The sequence below is a fragment of the Doryrhamphus excisus genome, chromosome 3 (genome assembly GCF_030265055.1).
Source record: "Doryrhamphus excisus isolate RoL2022-K1 chromosome 3, RoL_Dexc_1.0, whole genome shotgun sequence".
Taxonomy (NCBI): domain Eukaryota; kingdom Metazoa; phylum Chordata; class Actinopteri; order Syngnathiformes; family Syngnathidae; genus Doryrhamphus; species Doryrhamphus excisus.
In genome coordinates this window covers 3,797,682-3,815,863 of record NC_080468.1, presented here as the reverse complement: position 1 = coordinate 3,815,863, position 18,182 = coordinate 3,797,682, and the positions used below count along the sequence as shown (strand labels likewise).

At 39.7% G+C, this 18,182-nt stretch overlaps 1 protein-coding gene across 1 annotated transcript in view; it reads right to left on the bottom strand.

Annotated features, from left to right (window-relative positions):
• The window catches only part of pth1r (parathyroid hormone 1 receptor), a 45,971-nt gene that overhangs the window by 2,103 nt on the left and 25,686 nt on the right, over positions 1–18,182 (bottom strand). Inside the window, exons 3-12 of the mRNA XM_058068816.1 lie at positions 15,974–16,084; positions 14,524–14,648; positions 12,607–12,701; positions 10,927–11,113; positions 6,858–7,011; positions 3,832–3,892; positions 2,177–2,243; positions 1,936–2,030; positions 405–546; positions 34–75 (exon numbers count right to left, since the gene is read on the bottom strand). Coding sequence (XP_057924799.1) covers positions 34–75; positions 405–546; positions 1,936–2,030; positions 2,177–2,243; positions 3,832–3,892; positions 6,858–7,011; positions 10,927–11,113; positions 12,607–12,701; positions 14,524–14,648; positions 15,974–16,084 — 1,079 coding nt within the window. The remainder of the gene's footprint in view (positions 1–33; positions 76–404; positions 547–1,935; positions 2,031–2,176; positions 2,244–3,831; positions 3,893–6,857; positions 7,012–10,926; positions 11,114–12,606; positions 12,702–14,523; positions 14,649–15,973; positions 16,085–18,182) is intronic.

Here is an 18,182-nt window from a genome sequence, read left to right as displayed (position 1 = left end):
TGTGTTGATGTGGATACTTTTTGGAGCCCTTACCTCCCCGTTGCAAAAACAGTATATGATTGCCACAAGGAATCCCTAGAAAAGAAAGCAATGACAAATCATTGACCTTGTACAGTACAACACAAAAGTTTGTTCTCATTTAATAGCAACGGAACGCGACTCAAAACATTTGCCTATATTGGTAAGAGAAAGCCCTGCAAAGGAAATAAGTACAGTTGACCTTTCTCAGCACCAGTCAAAAGTTTGAAGACAGCATCTCATTCTTTAACATGTGACCGTGACTTTAAAGTTTTGACCATAATGGTAGGAGCTAACCTTTTGAAGTACCAGTCAAAAGCGCCTTCACGTTCAACAGCATGGAGAAGTGTCTCTAAAATTTTGAATTACGAGCGATGTCTGTTTACCTGGAAAGAGTTGAAGAGCATCTCATAGTGCATCTGGATCTGCCAAGGAATTCCAGAAACCTCTGTGTACGGCATGGCATTGAATATGATGTAGTGCACACCAAACAAAGGCATAAGCACCAACGTGGACTTCAGCAGTTTTCTGTAATTGTAAGAAAAACAGTAAAAACCTTGTAACTATGGACATTAATGATCCCCATAATGGAGGAAGATTTTTTTTTGGCACTAGTGTTGCAAAAGTGAGTGCTTCTGCAAGCACTCCCAGCATGCCCTGCAACACCTTTTTGCAAGAAGTTGCTCAAAGTACAGTAATTCTCCACTGCAGTAATAGCAGTAGTAGTGGTAGTGTATGTGTTATCTACTGTGTTCAGTTGCTGTGTGATGATTGAAGAGGATCTATTATGCTAATTTTTTGGCCCATTGTATTGAGTTGTGGACTCCTATAGAGCGGCTACACACAATAACCCGCACAGAAAAGCATTATTTAATTATGTTGAGTAAAGAACTCCTGTCGTTTCTGAAGCAAGTTTAAGAGCCTCTGACCATCTCTTGGGTAATTCAATACCACCATAATAATATATATTTTATACTTATCTTTTATACTTATTACCACTTAAGGCCCATCATAGCTCATTCTCTTGACAGCTTCTGGTAGTGTTTGTTGACAAGTTCGTCACTTAGTTGAAACATGATTCCAGAGTGAATATTTGATGTGGCCCAACCTTATCCAGGCTCTACTGCACGTGGTACCCAGGGTCAGTTGAGTTTGAGACCCCTGGTTTAATGGGTAAAATCCTAGAACAAACTGTGTTCTTAGTATTCAAATTGTAAATACTACATTATTATTATTATTATGGATAAATATTTAACTAAGTTTAGAAAGTTTTTAATTATTATAACAATTATTTATTACTTCCACCCTCGGCCATCTCTGTGTGGAGTCTGCATGTTCTCCCATACATGAGTGGATTTTCTCTGGGTACTCCGGTTTCCTCCCACATTCCAAAAACATGCTAGGTTAATTGGCCACTCCAAATTGTCCATAGGTATGAATGTGAGTGTGAATGGTTGTTTGTCTATATGTGCCCTGTGATTGGCTGGCGACCAGTCCAAGGTCTACCCTACCTCTCGCCCAAAGACAGCTGGGATAGGCTCCAGCACCCCGGCGACCGTGAGGATAAGCGGTAGAAAATGAATGAATGAATTATTTATTACTATTACCATTATTATTAGAGTATGATTAGTATTCGTATATTAGTATAGAGTATTATTAGGTCAACTTTTATTTTTTTTCATTCAGATTTCTAGTCCATATACTGTATATAAATGTTACAAATGTCATTCTCAGAGCAGTATTAATTGAAGAGTGTTTTATTTTTGTGGTTGGATGTTGCAGTAATGTAGAACTGCACTGCACTATACTGCAAAGTATTTGTAAGTAAAATAAAAAAAACACAACCACCAACTCTCACACTAATTAATTAGCACAGGTGGGAAGGCTAAATAATCAGCATCGTTGCCGTGTTCATACCTGTACTGCTGTCTTGTGTCGCACCTTCCAGCATTGGTTTCTCGCAGTTTGGTTGCCAAGACTCTAATGATGTTCAGAAATAACATAAAATTCACCTGCAGGAAGAAATGTGCATAATTGGAGGGGTCATACTGACAAGTCTTATCTAGCTGCAGCAGTAAAACAGCAGGAGATATCAAATACCAGTCATTTCTTTCACATCAAGGTGTGTGTGTGTGTGTGTGTGTGTGTGTATACTCACCACAACAGCTGCCAGAATAGGGACTTGATATATCCATTTCAAATTGCCTGCACTTAAATCCCAACACCTGCAACAATGTAACAAGGAAACGGGGACAAGTGAGAAATAAACGACGTGATTCATGATTATGTAGTGTGAGCTTTTGGCCTGTCACTCATTGTCACATCAGCCCTTTAAAGAATCAATATCATATCAATAGAAGTGTCTTAGCAGCAACAATGATTACCATTTAACAGAAATCACTAACCAAACGAAGGGGATCACACAGTCTGGCCTCTCTGACTTTCCAAGGCCCCTAACATGTACTCTGATGTACTTGTTCCTGATCCTATCCATCCTGGTCACTCCCAATGAGAACCTCGGCCTCCTCATCTCTGCTACCTCCAGTTCTTTTCCTTGTCTTTTCCTTGTCTTTTTCTCAGTGGCACTCTCTAGACCAGGGGTGGGCAAATATTTGGACTCGAGGGCCGCATTGAGTTAACAAAATTGTCTGGGGGGCCAGAACATATATTTAACACACACACACTATTTTATGCTTATCATTTTCCTTGAATTATTTGTCTAATTTTATCTGTAAAAGTGTTATCCTATATCAGTTGTATGTTCTCATGTCCCTTTTTTAGGAGCACTTTAAACATCACACCACATCAAACTATGTCATTTAATTTTACAGTTTTGTTGTTTATTTTTTACTAAATCAGACATCCGACTTGCAAGTCATGTTGCCAGTTTGTATGTTAAAAGTTGAAGTTACTTAGAAAGCAACTGGCGGGCCGGATTCAAACGCTTGGTGGGCCGCATGTGGCCCCCGGGCCGTAGTTTGCCCACCCCTGCTCTAGACCAAACAATATGGAATGTTAAAAAAGCGGAAAAATAACAGCATATGTGGTACGATCTGCTCCACAAAAATATACCTGGAAAAAAGTCAGGCATAATAAATAGATTCTTTATATCTATTTATTCTATATCTATTTATGTATGTATTAATAAAAGCAGTTCAAGAGCCCACTGTAAATGACGATGATGATAGCTAGGTTTGCTTGAGAGAAGGGGAAAAGTATCACTAGTGGATGAGACATTTTGATGAGCCATAATGTCATTAATGTAACATGTAAGTAATGTCAAAACTGAAAAAAAACCTCTGCCGCCTAAAGGGTGAAAACACCTCCAATAACATTTTATCATTTTATGTCCATGCAACCATGTAGCAACAGGTTCAATCATGATGCCACGTAATTAATTAATACTTACGTCTTGTTGCCATACATTGGTTGTTGTAAGCATTCTTTCCTGGGTGCATTGATTTCACCCGGCAACATAGAAATGAACGCCTATTTTTATATATCTTTTTATATATCTTTAGAATGTATGTAAAAGAGAAAGACATGTTCAAGTCCCACATAATTATTGTCAATGATGGACAAAAAGTGCAGTTTTTCTTTAATTAACCATGACACCCCAGTGCCGGAAGCACTTGTGCAGCCCTACACCATGACTTTACCACCACCATGCGTTGTGTATGCAAGACACAAGAATAATGGCTTTGTGTTGAGTCATTTTCAGTGTACTTCTGTACAACTATACCAGCTGTATACAGATTTGGGTAACTAAAAACTCTGTGGCGTATTCAGGTGCAGTTGTCATATGTGACTTACTCTGTGTCTGCAAAAGTGGCCCTCACTGTTGCCCAGATGCTCACAAACACAGCCGGCACGCCTGCAAAATAAAAATATTTAAATAAATAACACCAACAAAGTTTTAGAGGCTGTGTTTGTTCATCCAAGCAGAGGCAAATTGGTAACAACACAGCATCCACATTGTATGCGCTGTGCTAATGTAAACAATACGCACAGTGTGTACAATGCAGGCACTGTGAGGCTCATCAAAGTAACTCGGAGTGTTTCCCACAGGACTGTAATGTATTTGTTGTGGTGGTAGGGGTGGCGTGGGCATGGTTGGGGGTCTAGATCAGGGGTCAGCAACCTACGGCTCCAGAGCCGCATGTGGCTCTTCAGCCTCTTTGTTGCGGCTCCCTTTGCAATGCTCAAATATTTGTTTTAACACCCGAATGAGGAAAATATGCATCTTTGTAATGACTTTTGAAATAAATCTGACTTTCTGTGAGGCCATATACTAGCAAGAGTACTTGATCAACTCTGAACTACTTTGATACCCCAAAATTCCCTCCAAATCTGGCAGTCAATCAAAATCTTGGGAGACTCGCAATTTGCTCTGGATGTGAGCATGTTGCTACACATTTCTTGCACGTGGAGAACATGCAAACTCCACACAGAGATGGCCGAGGGTGGGATTGAACTCAGGTCTCCTCACTGTGAGGTCTGCGTGCTACCCACTCGACCGCTATGCAGCCCCTATATTCTGCTGTTAAATTATGTTTCGAGGCTCCATTCTATTTTTCTTCAGTGAGCGAGGGAGTAAAATGGCTCTTTTGATAGTAAAGGTTGCCGACCCCTGGTCTAGATCATGTCGTCTAATTTGCATAATTCTCATGCATTCTAATTCTCATGGGGTTCGTACATGACATTTTCATGGACACTTTAGGTGATAAAAAGTGAGCAAAAATAAAAATGAAAAAAAAAATGTATTTCAATCAAACAGCAAAGAGTCAAATAACATGAGAAAAAGTTGCTTATTATTTGAAAAACAGAATCTAGAGGGGTCTGAATACTAATTCGATACTCTATACTATATACCAGAGATCAAGATACCTGGTTTCAACCATGAACCTAATCCCACAAATATGTTTCAGATCTTCAAACAAATTTAAATATGACAACACAACTGAAACCAAAATGTAGTTTTAATTGAAACTTTGTATTATTAAGGAAGTGTGGAAAAGTGATAATAATCGGTTTAGCAGCAACAATTCATTGCAATAGCTTGCAATGAGTCTTTTACAGCGCTGGGGAGGAATTTTGGCCAATTTATCTTTGTAGAGTTGTTGGAATTCAGCAACATTAGAGAAATCTCCAGCATGAACCTGAATATGATGCTGATGCAAAAGTTCCTCCTGCACTAAAAGTGCTACATAGTGTCTGCATGCTCCCAAATCTGGACTAAGGTTGTACTCATCCCCAAATTGTGCCCACCCTGCTAAGTGCACTAAGCAGATATGCTTGTTCTGAATGCTGCAGCGGAGGCGCAGGTGATCGGGGGAGGGGCTCGCCGAATGGGGATTGCCATTTTCAAGCACATATCGACCGATATCGATATCGTTCTTTTTCACTGATATCATCCATTCGGTGGCCGATCGATTGGAGAACCCCTAGTTGTTGTTGTGTCATTTGCATAGCAGTGGAAGTTAATGAAGTGTTTGAGTGATTGCCTAATGGGGATACTGTATATAAAGGTTCAACAATACAGGTCCTCGCACAGAACCCTGTGGGAAGCCACGACTGACTTTCACATGTCTGGATTCTTTATACTTGAATACTAATATCCTGACTGAAACACCTCAAGGAGATGGTTGTTTTGAAGGAATTGTGTAACTGATTGGCAACTGCTTTCCCCAGAATCTTGGACAAAAGTGAAGGTTGGAAAGCTGAAGGTTGGTCTGTAGTATAGATAATATAGAAAACATATAGATGAACACATTTTTTTTAAAGAAGCGGTCTGATTACAGCCACTTGGAATGATTGTGGTACATAGCCTGTCACTAGCGACATATTGATTGGCTTATAAAGAGCTGTGTTGACGTGTCGTGGGGTTTGTAGAGACTAAATGTGTGTCAGACATTGCCATTTATTTCTTTCGGTGGGGGGGGTGGTATTACTATTGGAACAACACATCATCAGTTATGTAAAACTAACCTTTCTCACAATGGTCTAAACCCAGCACATGGTTATATTTATCCATTTATTTATGTAGAAAGGTTTTTAAAACTGACACATAATTAAAGCTTTGTCTTTAAATACAAAACCTGTGTTGTCATTGCTTGTTCATATTATCTTGTAAACTGTATTTGTATATAATCCTGGGTAAAATTGTTAATTTGTTAATACTTTTTAGGTTGTTTATATTGTTCATTTTTAGATTGTTTATTCTGTAAAATATCCCTCGTAACTTGTATCATTTATGGAACACATTTATGGCAACACAAGCAGCTTATTTATGTTTTAAATGGTTTATTTCCTCTTATGTCTACTATATTGAGTAATACAAGTGTAAAGGTGTGTTATTTCATGTCCAGAGGGCTCTAATAATGTTAAAAAGTGTATTTAGAAAGGAGGTAAACAGGATTTTTATGCTGTAAATACAAAAATATTCTATTTATAAAGAAGGAATCGTACTACACAGGAATTCACTTATCACAGTTGGGTCTGATCCAATAAACCATGATAAACAAGGGATTACTGTATTGGCAAAGTCTCTATATTGGCAACGCTGATGCTCCTGCTATGTTCTCTTATTCTCTGGCAGCCTCTCTCTGGCATACGAGGTGTGTTAAGAAGGGGAGTTATGAGGTCATCTACTGTATCTACAGTTATAAATCCATTATAATGTGTTTATAACCAAGGGTGAACAGTATGTGCCAAATACTGTATATTTGTGGTGCTCCATTTTTCTTTGTGGTGTGGCGCCACATACAAATGGATGTATGGGATACATTTCACTTCTGACTGCTTGATGCTTATAGTAAGTAGAGTATACAAAAACTCACCCCATCCGATCAGAGTGAACCCCCACAGGTACTTTCGGTCTGAGAAGAAGGTCATGAAGATAAGGCTGTGCAGGTACAGACCCTCCACCAGGATCCAGTAGTAGTTGGTGGCCAGGAAGTACATGAACAATGTTACAGCTGCCTTGCAGCCAATCTGCAGAAAGACAACAGGAGTATGTACACTTGCACTAAAGCATTGTGTGACTTTAACGGTAGCCTGTGGCTATCGACTCGGAAGTGGTACAGTAAATACTGTAAATGTCTCACTGAGAGTACTGCAACATTGGAGAGAACTGGAGAGATTATTTACATGCACTGAGTGTAAATGTCTAGAGACATAAAGGTCATGTTTTGGTTGCTGGGGCACACCAGAATTCCAGAATTCCATTCTCATAATCATCCCACATCAGTAGTTCACCATTAGAGAGGAAATTGAAATACTATTGAGAACCAGGGAAGAACTAAATTTGAAACACTTATTTACTAGGACTACGTTATGCTAGCCATAGCATTTCAGTATGTGGAATCAAACTATGGAATGGATTGAGTAAGGAAATCAAACAATGCACAACGATGAGCCAATTCAAGAAACAATACAAGCAGTTGATGTTTGCTAAATACAAGGATGAAGAGTCTTGAACCAGTCATGATGTGCTATATATATCACTATATTGACAGTTACTATGGTACCCATTATGTTATTGTATGGTCATATCACCTTGTACTTCAGTACATGACAAAAATAAAATAAAAAAACCTTAAACTGTATTATGGAAAGCAGGAAGTGAACAAATGTAACAGTTACTGATTGTAAAAGTACCAGATGGAGGGGTAGGATTTAATAAGCTTTGCTTCTTCCTACTCCTTTTGGACATGTGGAACTGGGAACTGATTATGGGATGCATTCAATTGTGATCTGATGCTGTGATCAGCATGCAATTCACCACCTTCTGTCTTCTTCTAATCCAAGCTGTTGGTACCGATTGGAGGAAAATAGAACTGTTGCCCCCCCATTGGGACAGAAATACATCGCCTACAAATCTGTAATTCACACACAAGACTTAAAGGTAGTGATTGACAGCAGCTGAGACCACGCCCAAGATAAGACATAAACGGTTGTTTTTCAGGATGAGGAAGTCCTGGAATGTGTCCTCGCTGGTCGTAAGTGAAAAGACTATAAAATAAACACATAGAATCGAAAGTACAAAGGTTTTCCCAAGCCTATGATTGATATGATTGTCTGTGATGTGCTTTATAGCCCTAATGAGAGTGTTGGTGTACATGTTGTGTAATGCCAACGTAACAAACACCACCATCATCTCATACATGATTTGGGATTGAGGTAATCATGATCCATTTAACACAACTCCACAGGAGAGCCAACCGGTTTGGTTGGCCGTCCATTGATTCTGCTCCAGTTGTGCTTGTTGTCGTGCCGCTATGTTGTTATTACTGTCCACTCGGAGATCATTACTGATGGTCTTTATTGTGTCGTGACTGTTTACCATTTAGATCAGGGGTCGGCAACCTTTACCGTCAAAAGAGAAATTGACCTTTTCATTGTTGTAATCTTTTTCCATTTCCTGTTCAAACACCATAATTGACCTAACAGAATGTATACGCCTAATTTTAAATAGTTTAAAACACAGCCCACTTTAACATGAGCTCCAATATTATGAGTTTATTTTTCTATTTGGAGACTAGATATTTTTATAAATGAGTGTCATTGGCAGTGAAGGTAAGAGAAATATGTCTATTCAGAATTAAACCTTCTATTTTTGTCAGAAATTGTTCTTTTCAGGGAAGAATTCATGGGTATGGTTAGCTTACTGGGAGGTTAGCACACTCAACAAAAAAAGGTGTAACTCATTTAAGTTATTTATGAGCTGTTGTATTGTACAATTACTACTATAGTTATTCTTAGAACTTACACACTATACAGTAATTTTTACTTGACCTATTTTTCTTTTACTGTTCTGAGTCTACGCCCACTCAGGGCACACCACATTCCCCACAAAGGTCAAGAAGTAAGTATTCCAACTGATATTCTATACATTCTATACATTCCTCATTGGTTTTCCTCTACACCTCCTACCTGGCAGCATCTTTGTTCCAATATATTCACTATCCCTCCTGTCCCAACCATCTCAGTCTGGCCTCTTTGACTTTATCTCCAAGGCCTCTAACATGTAATGTCCCTCTGATGGATTTGTTCTTGATCCTATCCATCCTGCTCACTCCCAATGAGAACCTCAGCATCTTCATCTCTGCTACCTCCAGTTCTGCTTCCTGTCTTTTCCTCAGTGGCACTGTCTCTAGACCAAACAACATGGCTGGTCTCACCACAGTTTTGTATACCTTTCCTTTCATTTTAGCTGAAACTCTTCTATCACACATCACACCTGACACTTTTCTCCACCCGTTCCATCCTGCCTGCACACGCTTCTTCACCTCCTTTTCACAATATCCATTGTTCTGAACTGTTGACCCCAGGTACATAAAAGTCTGTACCTTCTGAATCTCTTCTCCCTGTAACCTCACTCTTCCACTTGGGTCCCTCTCATTCACACACATATACTCTGTCTTGCTATGGCTAATCTTCATTTCTCTCCTTTCCAGGGCAAAACTCCACTCTTCTAGCATTTCCTCCACCTGTTCCCTACTCTCACTACAAATCACAATGTCATCTGCAAACATCGTAGTCCATGGAGATTCTTGTCTAAGCTCATCTGTTAGCCTGTCCATCACCATAGCAAACAAAAAGGGGCACAGGGCAGGTCCCTGATGCAGTCCCACCTCCAGCTTGACCTCTTCTGTCACACCTACAGCACATCTTACTGCTGTCTTTCAGTCATCATACATGTCCTGCACCACTCCAGGCACCCTGTCATAGGCTTTCTCCAGATCTACAAAGACACAATGCAGCTCTCTCTGACCTTCTCTGTACTTCTCTATGAATATTCTTAAAGCAAATACTGCATCTGTAGTACTCCTCTTTGGCATGAAACCATACTGCTGCTCACAATTGCTAATTTCTGCCCTTATTCTAGCTTCAACTACTCGTTCCCATAACTTCCTTGTATGGATCATTAGCTTTATACCTCTGTAGTTGCCACAGCTATGCACATCACCCTTGTTCTTAAAAATGGGCACCAACACACTTCTCCTCCATTCCTGAGGCATCTTCTCACCACCTAAGATCCTATTGAACAACCCAGTCATGAACCCTACTGCTATCTCTCCTAGACACTTCCATACCTCCACAGGTATACCATCAGGACCAAGTGCCTTCCCACTCTTCATCCTTTTCAATGCTCTTCTCACTTTCCCTTTACCAATCTTTGCTACTTCCTGGTCCACAGCAGACACCTCTTCCACTCTTCTTCTCTCTCATTTTACTAATTCATTCTATATATAATAGGGATCGGAAAGGTTTAAATTGTAAACGGTCTTTCACTTGTTTAGCGTTTTTGTATCTCCAACGCGCTCAAAGGAATCTGATACTGTTGGCACGTTTACCTACTGATGACGCAGCATCAGGAGCAATTTGCCCAAGGATACGTCAACAATATCATGGGAAGAAAGAGGATCGAACCTGCAACCTTCAGGTTGGGAGACAATGGGAGACCACAAAACCACCTGAGCCATGTCACTCCTGGCTGTTTGATAGTAATGATAACAATATATAAGATAATGATAATAACAATATGCTGGAAAACCTTCATTTTGCAACTCTTTCTGCTTGTGTAAGCCTGCAGAATATACACAAGTACCTAGTGAATGCAGGTATTAGCTTGCATATTCACACATGCGTGAAAAAGCACACAGTTTAAACTGCAGTTTGACAGGAGAAAGGGGAAAAGCCAAGCCTAGTAAATGCTTGGCATGCTGGCAAAAAAAAGTTTATTTGCTCCAGCCGTGGAAAAGGCAGGTGAGACATTGCAAAAAAAAAAAAAGACCACATCCTCTTAGAAGGCTCACTATGCTTCACACCTCTCTCTACTGGTGTACACAACAAATGTGATGCCAACACACAACCACACTGATAATACGAATGTACTGTACTTACAAAGTGGGCTTTGTTGGACGGGGGAGCTTCAGTGATGGATTTGAGGTCTTCTACTGTGACACGCTCCTCCACTTCCAAGGCGGATCCCGAATAGAGCACCACATCCTTCACGAAAATGCTTACAGCTCTCAGCATGTAGGACACGAAGAGATGCATGTGTATATAGTTCCTGGTGCAGTGCAATCGTCTGTCCAAAAAGACAACAAGGTAGGATGGTTAGTTCCTGTCAGTTTGGCACTTACACACATGCATATCGTATATACATTATCCCACAACTTAAAAAAAGATATATTCTCATAGGATAATACTATTGAAGGTAACTTTGGAGTAGTCAGAATACAGCTATAGCAGTGTGGATGTACATTATTGCCTCAACAGCTGGCAACACAAGTGAGTAGGAAGATAATTATGTCTTGACGACAGTCAAGCATGGCGGTGGTAGTGTCATGGTCTGGGAAGTGCACTCACTTGTGTTTTTCAGCTATTTACCCAATACTAAGTTGACTAATTGTCATAGGAGTTACGTCTAAACATCTATACAAGCTTTATACTGACTATTGTAAAGTATATATAAAGCTGACACAATATAGTATTGTCCATTTGGAAGATATACTCACTTCAATCATCACTACTACTACTACTACTACTACTACTACTTAATGCAAGACAGCTGATTTCCACACCCATTAGAACACGTTCTTCATATCTAGTGGTGCTTCCCACACACAAATATGGAATTTGTGGGCTATAAAACCAAAATTGCAAGCATGTGTTGTAAAAGTTTGAGAGAACATGTGACATCCTTCCAGAGAAGATATATATTTTTTTTAATCAAATTTGAGAATTTATTGTGAAGAGGTTGTGCATTGCCATTATTGGTCCTAATTATGGATTTGTATGACGAAATAAATGTAAATGGCAACACAAGCAACAATATCCCCCTTTTTAATAGAACTGAATTTATATTCCTCTCTCCAGCCTGTTTAATGAGGTAAATATTTGACAAGGCATCCTATTGATTGGAAGTGGTGTGTGACAACTAATCAATCCCACATTTCCCTAGTGAAAAGTTAAATGTCTCCTTTCCCTGGTTGGAAAAAAACCTTCAGGAGTATTGCTGCCGCTGCTGGCGGTGGGGTCTCCTCAAGCTGACATGTCGAGGTGGCTGGAGTGCTTTCTGCACCACCGAGCCAAAGCGTCAGATGGACCCCAGGGATAACTTATTAAAGTCATTTGGGCCGTACATATTTGCAGTGCCAGTTGGGAGCATTCTTAAAGGCTTCTGAAATTGCCTGTGTGGAGTGAGAGTCACTACCGTGGAAACATGAGGAAACGACGCCTTTGCCATCTTTCCCACCTGAATTAATCAGCCCTGAAATATATCAGTACAGTAGACTTAGGCAAATGCATCCACTCAAACTTGCATACATACGTGCTTATTATTATTATTATTATTATTGATGTCAAAGGTAGCATTTAGTACCTATTGCATGTTTTATGTTGTCACAAATGATAATACTGTATACTCTTCACTCTATTTAATATTCATAGTACCACCTCTTTTCACTTCCTGTTTTTGCTCTTTCTTAATTGCTTCAACCTCCATTTCTGACTCTGACCTGACTCTGGGGAGGTGCTTGGCGTGAACCATCGAAAATTACATAGACGCCATTGACCCACCGGAAATATCCCAGGATGACCACCGCCACCATGAGCGACCCTAGGGAGACGGAGTAACCCACGGTGTAGATGAGGTACAAGCGGTGGAAGACGTCCTGTTGGGAGAACGGCATTGGTTAGGGCAGTGTCGAGGTCAACAATCTGGATAGCAAACATTGGGCGTCAGAAATTCATTGATGCGAGTGCCGTTAGGGGCACATCTGTCACTAATGAAACAATAAACATCACGGTGCTGTGGCGAGCACGTTCTCACACAATGGTGATGACATTTGTAGGTAACGTTGCAGATGATGCTGTGGTTATGTGTCAGAGGCACACACCATAATAATGGGACTGACCTTATTATGCACAAAGCACAGTTCTTCACTACAGCATCTAAACGAACGAACATACTGTAGCTGTATGTACCTGTATACTATTGCACTTTACCATTCAAATGAATAGAGGCGGACCACTGATGTGTTCACAGCGTTTGTGGATGCGTTCAATGCTTCACAGACAAACGGACAACACAGAACTCTTTACAATACACATAACTTTGTTCCACTGTAACAAACTCCTCTCTACAGGCAAACACGTCTCTAGTCTGGAACGAGACTTTGTCATTGCGAGATGCATTCATGGGCACTACGAACATCACATCAACATCTTTGTTTATGTATGCGTATGTGTGATTTAAATATGTGTGGACAAATGAACAGAAATACAAAGTAAAACAATAAGTGGATATTGTTATAACTCACTTTGCAACTTTTAGAACAACTTGCTGCATTTAAGTATGCCCGCACATCCCAAAAAATAAACACGTGAATTAAACTTATTATGAATGCAACCCCTTATTGCTCATGGTAACCTGTTGACTGATTGATTAAGACAATCCCTAATTTCAGCTCTATGCTACTAAAATGGCATTATATTCCTGATAACATTGTGAGTTTATTCTTGTAAAATTGCTACTTTTTTCTCGTTAGAATATGGCTTTTTTTCTCTTAATAGTTTGACTTTATTCTTCTAAAATTACAGCTGTCTTTTCCAATTCTGGTGTTGTTGTTTTTTTAACAAGCTGAACTTAAATTCCAGTTATAGAAAAATCAGCCATCAACACCCTTGAGAGTTTTAAAAATAGGCATTTTTTGGCTACATCCATTTTGACGGGAAAGTGGGGTAGAATAAATGTGGGTACAAAATGCTCTTTCATAGGCTATCATAGCCTATCATAGGCAATCAGGATTCTAGAGCTTCCTAAAACTATCGCTGTGGCAAATCTCTTCCGATTGTTTACAAACTTGTCGCTGCTTCTATATCCTCAGAATATGCTCAACAACTGAATCACAAAACGGACAACTGCTGCAATGGTTTCAATTTGTAGCACTAGAAGGCGAATTTGGGAAATGACATACCATATGCATCAATCCAAGCTGCCCTGCAGGGTTGAATTGAAGCAACAGTTTTGTTTTGTTTTTTTGTCAAGATTTTCGATAACCGGGAAATGTAATGTAATGTGCTTTAGAACCATTTGAACAACACCAATGGTAAAGTGGAATCCCCGCTACAAGGCTTTATAACAATCATTGGTGGATCTGCAGTAGAGCTGACAGAAAGCCTCATATTTTTCATTGTTCATTGTTGCATTGTTTATTGCAGTGGTGTGAAAAGGACTCATCGCGTCCTCAATTCAGTTCTATTTTTAGCCACTACAAGGTTTTGAGCTGAGACCACTGTGTCACTGGTTACAATAGTCCGACAGGCCATTTTCCTAATTGCAGAGTAACACTGCCCAGTGATCACTGCCCTTCCTTGCATCATGGGTATAAACTCTAATTAAAAGTGACTCTAGATGACAATGTTCAAAGGGTCCATTACATACCACCACCGTGAAGTGTGTCAGCGAACGACACAATGAGAAATGGCGCTTACCTTCTCGTGGTTCTGGTTGTAATGGGAAAGGAATCTTGCACATTCACTGTAATTGGCCCATGTCTTGTTGTTAACCGTGGAGAGCTCCCATGTTCCATTGTTGTCACAGCGGCGGTAAGCCCGTCCTGCATATGGAGCAAAAATGACTTAATTACTTGCTGGAGATGACTGCACGGTGTGGTGAACTGGTTAGCATGCAGGCCACACAGTCAGGAGATCAGGAAGACCCGGGTTCGATTCTCGTTTGCTCGTTCTATCAGTGCGTCCATGGATTTCACCGGTTACTCTGGTTTCCTCCCACATTCCAAAAGGTTAATTGTCGGGTATGAGTGTGAATGGTTGTTTGCCTTTATGTGCCCTGGTGGCCAGTCCAGGGTGTACCCCGCCTCTCACCCGAAGACACCCTGTGAGCCTAATGAGGAGTTATCATCCCTTATCATCACTAGGGTCATTGGGGTATGCTGGAGCCTATCCCAGCTGACATCAGGCAAGAGGCAGGGTACACTGGGTCGCAATTTTTTTTCTTTGTATTAACCCAAAAACATTGGGTGACGTACATGTACTCTACCCTTCTCCAGGAAAAGCTCTGATACTTTGTTGTAAAAGTCTGATCACCTTCTGGTGAGCTTTTGTGTATAATAGATATCACTCATTCAGCAGAATATACAAATATTTTGCATTGTATTTCACTTTAAAAAAAAATAAATGCTAGCTTTTCTTCTATGGAAAAAAGGCAGTGAAATGCTCCTTTCGGGATGAAGTGAGTACTGCAATTTTACTGCATTTTTATGCAGTCAAAATGTTTGGCCAACCTGGTATAGCCTACAATCTAGCCTACTGTAGTTTATGCCCTTGGTTCATAGTACACACTTCTAGAATACAAAATGGCTTGTTAGACTACTACTACTCTTGACTACTGTAGTTTATACCCTTTATTTAGGTACGGTATATTCTGGGCGAGTCTGGTTTCTGGGCTTCTGTTCATTGCATTGGATCCATGATGTAATATATTACATCATGTGAAGTGATTGCCCCATCAATCTGATAACTGTATGGGCCATCCTTAGCAGCAACAACTGCAATCAAGCGTTGACATACGATGAGTCTCTTACAAGTGTCGTGGCGGAATTTTGTCCCACTGATTTGTAGAATTGTAACTCACACAATGGAGGATTTTTGAGGATTAAAAGGTCATGGCACAGCATGTCAACAAGATTCAGGTCAGGACTTTGACTATAGGCCACTCCAAAGCCTTCATTTTTTAAATTGCTTTTTTACACAGGGTGAAGTAGCTTTGTATTTTTTTTTCTCCCTTAATCATAAAAAGTTTCATTTAACAACTTTCTTTTGTGTTCAGTTGTGTTGTCATTGACTAATATTTAAATGTGTTTGATGATCTGCAACATTTAAGTGTGACAAATGTGCAAAAAAATAAAAAAAAAAATCATACCTCTATGATTGAAGTCATAGATGTACTCTGGGCATGCGGTGGACACCAGCTTTCCCGAAGCTCCTTCAGGCCAGCACACAATGCCATCCCATTCTGATGCACAGTAGCCATCTATGGAGACATAAAGCAGAGCAACATAGCATCACGTACTGGATTGCACATTTTTTTGGGCCACATACAAAAGAAGCAGTGTGTTTTACTGCCGGCATTCACACAGTATGTAATTAAGCAACGCGGGTCACTCTTGTCAGAAATGTACAGAAAGAAGAAATTGGTTTGCGGGTCAAGTGGAGAGCACACATATTTGTCCACTTTCCATACATTGTCCTCGGACTTACAATTCTGTCTTTCTCAACATGCTGTGGAATAGTGATGTGTTTTTCCCAGGCTGTATGTAACCAAAGATAAATAAAGTTAAAGCTATCATTAGTACTTTTCATTAGTACTTTTTGTCCTGTTTTTCCCGTCTGTCTGTTAAATTAAACCAAACACTAGCAGGCGTGTTGTCCATTTGGGTCCTTGTATATATTATTGTTACAGTTGTCTCCTACAGTCACTCTCTAATTCCTTGTGATGGAAATCTTTTTTTTTTTATTTTAACTTGGGCTGTGAATCGATTAAAATATTTGATAATGATTCATCAAATTTTTTGTTCATAGTTAACTCGGGATTGATCGCAGTTTTTAAGCTTTTTATTTTTTATCAATAATAACTAGTGGAAATCTCTTTGTGGTAAACGATTTGATGTGCAACGAAAAAATATCAAATTTTAAGTAAATTGATATACATTTTGGAACTATTTCAAACAATACAGCCAGCAAGCATATTTTTGTATTACTATTTTTCCTTTATTATTAGCATATTAGCTCTTAAACTCACCCACAAACGTTCAGCAAATACAAAATGTGAGTGAGTGAGCCCTCTCATACCGAAACATGTTTTTTTGGTTACAGTGTCAGCTCAAAATAATATTTGTTTATTTATGATACTGGTTTTAAATTGTGAGTAAAAAAGCCTATTTAGGAATAATCAGAAACGATTATTATTAAGGATTTGCCTCAATGCACATTTACTTCATGAAATATACAAATGAAAAATACCTAAAATACAGAGCAATAGTAAAGCTGTGAGCGATAATAAAACATTTAATCAAAATTGCAAACTCAATGTATTTAACATTAAAATACATAGAAATTAATCATAATATGACAGTAAATATTGTTTAATGCGGGCTGTGATTTGTCCTACTTTTTTGAATGCATTGAATGCACCAACTACTGTTCTCCGATTCACAGAAGGATGTATGGATGGATTTGGATGGATTTCCCCCCTTTTTCCTTCACCTCTTATTTGCTCTTATTTGTTTCCTCCCTGTCCTTCAGTGGTTCACTTTTGGTAGTCTCCCAATGTTGGCGAGGTCGACTCTCAAGACTCTCAACGTCTGTTTCAACTGTCTTCCCCTTCTGCAGAATTATTACCTAAAATGACAGATCTGTTGTTGTGCAGTTTTTTTTCTGCTCTTCACAGGTGCTAACGGACATTTTTCACCACACCCTCTTAAAAAGTCAGTTTAACCAAGCATTTGCAAGTGATGATGTAGATAGATGTAGGAGATGGAGCATTCAAAGCAAGAGCAACCTGCGTTCTTTAGACTCAGTGGAGGCCTTTAAAAAGGACCTTAAGACTTATTTGTTTAGACAAGCATTTGAACTTATACCGACTCATATTTGCTGATTGTATTTTATATGTGCATAATATTTTTATGTTGTGAAGCGCTTTGTGGGGCGGCACGGCGGTCTAGTGGTTAGCGCGCAGACCTCACAGCTAGGAGATCAGGGTTCAATTCCACCCTCGGCCATCTCTGTGTGGAGTTTGCATGTTCTCCCCGTGCATGCGTGGGTTTTCTCCGGGTACTCCGGTTTCCTCCCACATTCCAAAAACATGCTAGGTTAATTGGCGACTCCAAATTGTCCATAGGTATGAATGTGAGTGTGAATGGTTGTTTGTCTATATGTGCCCTGTGATTGGCTGGCGACCAGTCCAGGGTGTACCCTGCCTCTCGCCCAAAGACAGCTGGGATAGGCTCCAGCACCCCCCGCGACCCTTGTGAGGAAAAAGCGGTAGAAAATGAATGAATGAATGAATGAATGAAGCGCTTTGTGACTTTGTCTGTGAAAAGCGCTATAGAAATAAAGCTTATTTACTTACT